Here is a 6,760-nt window from a genome sequence, read left to right on the forward strand (position 1 = left end):
TTTCCTATCTACCTATCTATCTATATATATATATATGTGCATGTGTGTATATACATATATATATATATGCAACATAAATTAAAACCCGAGAGGACGAACGGCCACCTGCCAAACATGCGGACGGGACCGGCTCAAAGCTGCGCCCCCCCACCCCCCCTTCCCACCCCCCCCACCCCCAAATCTCAATAAATAAATAAAATCCGAGGGCCGCGGGCCGCTCCCGGGCGCCGTCAGGGGCTCTTCTTGCCGTTGTTCTTGTCGGCGGGGCTGGGGTTGGGGTTGGGGTTGGGGTTGGGGTGGAGGTGCAGCGCTCCGTCGGCGTGCAGCGAGTCCCGGCGCGGCGGCATGCGCTCGTTGATGCGGTCCAAACCCCGCGCCTCCTCGAAGCTGCGGATTTTGTGCTGGGGGGAGAAGCCCCGGATGGCTGCGGGGGGGGGAGAGAGAGAGAGAGAGAGGGGAGGGGGTCAGGAAACGGCCTGCAAAAAGGAGCGTAAGGGTCGCCTCGTCCCAACATCTCTGCTGTGCGCAGGGCGGCCAACCGCCAGAACGGGATGCCCACAGAACCCATTGGGTGCCAGAGGGGGCCATTGGGGGCCATAAGGATCCATAGGGTGCCATAAGCATAGAATCACCATAGAATTATTGAATGGCCTGGGATGAAAAGGACCACAATGCTCATTGAGTTCCAACCCTCTGCTGTGTGCAGGGCTGCCCAGAGAACCCATAGGGTGCCATAAGGATCCATAGGGTGCCAGAGGGGTTCATAGGATGCCATGATCATAGAATCACCATGGAATGGCCTGGGATGAAAAGGACCATAAGGATCATCTCATCTCAACCCTCCTGCTGTGCGCAGGGCTGCCAACTGCCAGAAGGGGATGCCCACAGAACCCATTGGGTGCCATAAGGATCCATTGGGTGCCATAAGCATAGAATCATCATAGAATTATTGAATGGCCTGGGATGAAAAGGACCATAAGGATCATCTCATCCCAACATCTCTGCTGTGTGCAGGGCGGCCAATCGCCAGAACGGGATGCCCACAGAACCCATTGGGTGCCAGAGGGCTCCATTGGGTGCCATGATCATAGAATCACCATGGGATGGCCTGGGATGAAAAGGATCACAATGCTCATTGAGTTCCAACCCTCTGCTGTGTGCAGGGCTGCCCAGAGAACCCATAGGGTGCCATAAGGATCCATAGGGTGCCATGATCATAGAATCACCATGGGATGGCCTGGGATGAAAAGGACCATAAGGATCATCTCGTCCCAACACCTCTGCTGTGCGCAGGGCTGCCAACTGCCAGACTGGGAAGCACAGAGAACCCATAAGGTGCCATAGGGATCCATAGGGTGCCATAGGGATCCATAGGGTGCCATAGGGTGCCATGATCATAGAATCACCATGGAATGGCCTGGGATGAAAAGGACCATAAGGATCATCGCATCCCAACATCCCCGCTGTGCGCAGGGCTGCCAACTGCCAGACTGGGAAGCACAGAGAACCCATAAGGTGCCATGAGGATCCATAGGGTGCCATAGGGGTCCATAGGGTGCCATAGGGGTCCATAGGGTGCCATAGGGGTCATAGAATCATCATAGGATGGCCTGGGTTGAAAAGGACCACAATGCTCATTGAGTTCCAACCCTCTGCTGTGTGCAGGGCTGCCCAGAGAACCCATAGGGTGCCATGAGGATCCATAGGGGTCCACAGGGTGCCATGATCATAGAATCACCATGGGATGGCCTGGGATGAAAAGGATCGTAAGGATCATTGCATCCCAACATCCCTGCTGTGTGCAGGGCTGCCAACTGCCAGACTGGGAAGCACAGAGAACCCATAAGGTGCCATAAGGATCCATAGGGTGCCACAGGGTGCCATAGGGGTCCATAGAGTGCCATAAGGGTGCCATGATCATAGAATCACCATGGAATGGCCTGGGATGAAAAGGACCATAAGGATCATTGCGTCCCAACATCCCTGCTGTGTGCAGGGCTGCCAACTGCCAGACTGGGAAGCACAGAGAATCCCTATGCCATAAGGATCCATAGGGTGCCATAAGGGTCCATAGGGTGCCATAAGGGTCCATAGGGTGCCATAAGGGTCCATAGGGTGCCATAAGGGTCCATAGGGTGCCATAAGGATCCATAGGATGCCATAAGGGTCCATAGGGTGCCATAAGGGTCCATAGGGTGCCATAGAATCACCATAGGATGGCCTGGTTTGCAAAGGAGCACAATGCTCACTGAGTTCCACCCCCCTGCTGTGTGCAGGGCTGCCAAGCAGCAGCCCGTGCTGCCCAGAGCCACATCCAGCCTGCACACAGGCCCTGAATGCCTGCAGGGATGGGGCACCCGCAGCCCCCCTGGGCAGCTGCTCCTTCTCACCCAGCAGGACCCGCAGCTCCTCCTCTGCAGCGCTGCTCTCCAGAAGATCACCCTCCAGTCCGTACCGATAGGTGGGACCGCCCCGACCCAACGCAGCACCCCACACGTGGCCTTACTGAACCTCTTGAGGTTCCCGTGGCCCCACTTCCCCAGCCTGCCCCGTCCCTCAGAGCTGCTGAGGGTGCCCTCGATGCCATCGTCTGCCACCGATGGAGATGTGTGGGGAGCACACGTGTGGGGCCGGGGGGTGGGGATGCAGGCAGGGATGGGCTCTGCTGCACCGTATGGAGGGGGAGGAACCCAAAGGTTTGGGGGCAGAAATGGGGGGGGGTGGGGGGATGAGTGCAGCCCACACTGCTGCTCAGCACCCCCAGCCCGGAGCGCAGCCCGGCAGCTCCCGGTGCCAACAGAACCCCACGGCAACAAAGCAACACAGCCACAGTGCTCAGAGCCCGGCGCGGCACACAGCAAACACACGCAGCACTTCTGGCACCACCGGGAGGTGCAGCCCGTGGGGAAACCCCCCCACCCCACCCCCCCCCAGCAGCAAACCCTCGTGGAGCAAACACGTCCCCAGCGCCCCAATGGGGAAACAAAAAGAGGGGCCGTGCCAAATATCTCGGCGAGGATCGGGTCGGTTTGCAAAGCAGCTTCCAGCAGCCTGCATGGGAAGGGCCCCTCTGTGCAGGGAGCTGCTCTGCTACGGCACAGCGTTATCTGCAGGGGGAGGACAGGGATCCCCAGAGCTGGGAGCACCCGGCCCACCTGCAGGGAGCACAGATGCTGTGGGCACCGTGCAGTCCTCTCCGCCCCGTGGCCTTCGGGCTGGGGGTGCTGCAGGGATGGGCTCTGCTGTGGGTTTGGGGATGGCAGCGCTGAGCTGCGAGGCGCAGAAGGGCACTGCAGAGCCGAAGCCCGGGGGTTTGTCACCTCCTGGTGATGCCAGAGCCAAGGGAGGCTGGGGAGCTTTGAGATGCACACACACACACACACACACACACACACACACACACGCACGCAGTTCGGGTCTCTCGGGCCATACCTTCCCGTGCCTCTACAGCTTCTACTGTGGCTGCAATACAGAAGAAGAGTGGCATGCAGAAATGGAGACAGAAAAACAAGAAGAGCAGCAGTGAGTGATCCAACATCAGCGCTGAGCCCACAGAGAGGAGGGGACAGAGCAGAGCGGGACCCCCCCCCCGGACCCCAAAGGACAGGAGGGAGCAGAGAACTGAATCCCAACCCCAAAGAACGGGGCTGGCGCTTCCGATGCCCTCAGCCCCACAGTGGGGGCGCAGCTGGGCTCCAGCAGGGTGCTGCCTCGGCCCTTCCTGACCCCATTCCCACCCCCAAACGCAGCACTTTTTGCTTCGGATGCAACGCAGAGGAGCAGCTCAGTGGCAGAGCATCGTGGCTCTGCTGTTGGAGGCTCAGTGGGGGTCTGGGGGCTGCAGGAGGGGGGGGGGGGAGCAGTGTCTGCTATAGGAAACCCCCCAGGGCAGCTCTGAGCCCAAGGGGTCTCAGTGCACCCAGGCCTGGAGGAGTGGGCCCTCCTGTGCTGCACCTCCCGGAGGGGTTGGGGGGTGGGGGGCACAGACGGCAGCGGGAGCGCTCCCACGGCCGCAGCACGGAGCTGAGCAGCGCCCACAGTGCCGGGGGACCAACGGAGGAGATGGGCGCAGAGACACAGAACAAAAGGCCCGCAGCTCCACGCAGCTCCACGCAGCCCCACCAGCACCGCAAATCCCCCCCCCACCCCACGGGGCTGAGCCGCCCCCCAGCGCCCGGCTGCAGCCGAGCAACGCGTGGGGCACGAGCAGAGCTGCCATGGGGGCAGGGCGCCGTACTCACCCGTCTGCAGGGTCTGCCTCCCCCCGGAGAGCACGCCCAGGGGCAGGGTGCCCGTGGGGGTCAGGCCCTTCAACGTCAGCACGCTCTCACTCTCCTCTCTGCAAAGGAAGGCGGCGCAGCCTCAGCACGAGACACCCACGGGATATCGGCGGGGACGGACGGAGCCCTGCGCTGATGTCGGGGCTCCCAGCACCACCGCCCCCCAAAACACAGCCCACCCACTGCAGGGAAGCGGCACCGAACCCTCCCCCCCCCCCCATCCCAGCAGTGGGACGGCACCGGGCCGCATCCTTACCGAAGGACGGAGAAGACGCGCGCCATCTTCCCAATGGCCCGGATCTTGTTCCTGATGATCTCCTTGCGGACGGTCGTCCCACCTTAGGGAGACAAAACAGCCCCGGTATGTCTCACAGCCCCGCGGGGCGCAGCCAACGCCGGCACGGAGCTCCCGTCCGCCTCCGGGAGGAGAACCCACGGCTTACGGTCCGGAGAGAGGACAGCGCCGGGGCGGCGTGGGGGACACCAAGGAGATGGCACACGGAGCAGAGCTGTGCGGAGGGGAGGGGAGCAGCTCGGGGTGTGGGTGTGAAGCTGGCCGGGCTGGATGGCACCGCACGGGACGGGACACGAATGGCACAGCCACGTGGACACGGCAAAGGCACACAGCGCTGCGGCACGGAGGGGCTGCGCCGCCCTTCCGCTATGCAGACCCGACAGAGGGAAAGGGGGGGGGGGGGGAAAAGCATGGAGGGGAACTGAAAACAAACAGAAACCAGAGTCAGAGGGGGAACAAATACATCTCCTCTCAGCTGAGATTCTCCACGTGGCCCAAATACACATCAGGACAGGACAAGGCGAACCGGAGCTCTGACATGCACCGATGGCTCAGCCATGCACTGCGTGGCTGCATTCAGAAGTCAGAACCGTGGCCCTCGGGCTCCTGGAGGAACGCGGGAGGGTTAAGAACGCCCGGCGCTCGTGTTAAAACTGGGAGGGGATGGACAGACTGCCCGACTACAGTCAGCTCGTCAAGTCCACTCGAGGAATCTGGTGGCACAGGCAGTGAGAATTAAGCCGGCAGCGAGTTCTAGCTGGGTACCTTTCTGATAGCTTGAAATGTAGTGATCTTCAGGGAGAGGAGACACCAAGAAACAGGGAGATGGAGACAGAGATAGAAGAAACAAATTTAATCCTCGCGGGGAGGGAGAAAGGAAACCAAAAACCAAAACACCAAAACACGACAGCAGAACGGAGTGCAATGGGAGCAGCGCGTGGAGGGCGATGCGGCGGCCGTTCCACCCCATCTGCACCCGGAGCTGCAGAGCACTGCGGTGGAGCTGCAGCGGATGGGGGTGGGATGGGGCTCTGCTGTGCAGGGCTTTGAGCTGGGGGGGGGGCGCAGGGGGGGGGATAACAGCTGGGGAGGCGGGCGGTGAGGAGAGGGAGGTGACCCCACAGCTGCCGGGGGGCGCACGGAGCGCGGAATGGAAGTCGGCTCCATTGGGATTCAATTGCAAAGTGGGGGGGGGGGGGGGAGAGTAATAGTAATAATAATCATAATTAATAATAAAAACAAAGGCGTCCTACCCACGGCTGCACACAAAGGGGTGGGATGGCTGCACAGCGCTGCGCCCCACAGCCCGCTCTGACCCACAGCTCTCACCTTCCAGCGTCTCATCGCCGTCCGAAATCAGCTCGTCGTCAGAGCAGATGTTGAGGATGTTAACGAGCATCTCGGTGACTGCAAGAAGCACACGTGGGTCAGGGGGCTGCAGGGGAGCCGGGGGGGGGGGGGAAGAAGGGGGGGGGGGGCAGCAGGTTGGTCTGCATGGGGCCACAGCAACACAGAGCAGCGCCAGCAGAACTGAGCAGCACGGGGGGAGCGGCTGGGAAAAGCTGTCTGCAGTTATCACCACGAGAGCTGCACCACCCCACAGTGCATGGAGCTCCTAACAGCACAGAGCTGCACCACCCCACAGTGCATGGAGCCCCACACAGCACAGAGCTGCACCACCCCACACTGCCATGACCTCCCAGCACCACCCCGCAGTGCATACAGCTCCCAACAGCACAGAGCTGCACCACCCCGCAGTGCATGGAGCCCCACACAGCACAGAGCTGCACCATCACACACTGCATGGAGCCCCACACACACAGAGCTGCACCACCCCGCAGTGCATGGAGCCCCTAACAGCACAGAGCTGCACCCCGCAGTGCATGGAGCTCCCAGCAGCACAGAGCTGCACCATCACACAGTGCATGGAGCCCCTAACAGCAGAGCTGCACCCCACAGTGCATGGAGCCCCCAGCAGCACAGAGCTGCACCACCCCACACTGCAGTGACCTCCCAGCAGCACAGAGCTGCACCACCCCGCAGTGCATGGAGCCTCAAACAGCACAGAGCTGCACCACCCCACACTGCAGTGACCTCCCAGCACCACCCCACAGTGCATGGAGCCCCCAGCAGCACAGAGCTGCACCATCACACACTGCATGGAGCCCCACACAGCACAGAGCTG

General features: G+C 61.3%; 1 protein-coding gene across 4 annotated transcripts; it reads right to left on the bottom strand.

Moving 5' to 3' along the window:
- Positions 1–6,025, bottom strand: LOC101748851 (serine/threonine-protein phosphatase 2B catalytic subunit). Of its 4 annotated transcripts, XM_040651510.1 has the most exons (6): positions 5,905–6,025; positions 5,341–5,367; positions 4,537–4,618; positions 4,242–4,339; positions 3,433–3,462; positions 1–424 (listed from the first exon to the last, which is right to left on the bottom strand). In XM_040651510.1, the coding sequence occupies exons 1-6, from the start codon at positions 5,972–5,974 to the stop codon at positions 231–233; spliced, it is 501 nt and encodes a 166-aa protein (XP_040507444.1). In that variant the 5' UTR covers positions 5,975–6,025; the 3' UTR covers positions 1–230. The 4 variants fall into 4 exon arrangements, with proteins under 4 accessions (XP_040507444.1, XP_040507446.1, XP_040507445.1 ...); XM_040651512.1 differs by lacking the exon at positions 3,433–3,462; XM_040651511.1 differs by lacking the exon at positions 5,341–5,367 and having other exon boundaries at positions 5,905–6,010.
- Between the last annotated feature and the right edge of the window lie 735 nt (positions 6,026–6,760).

This window comes from Gallus gallus, chromosome 22 (assembly GCF_016699485.2).
Source record: "Gallus gallus isolate bGalGal1 chromosome 22, bGalGal1.mat.broiler.GRCg7b, whole genome shotgun sequence".
Lineage (NCBI taxonomy): Eukaryota > Metazoa > Chordata > Aves > Galliformes > Phasianidae > Gallus > Gallus gallus.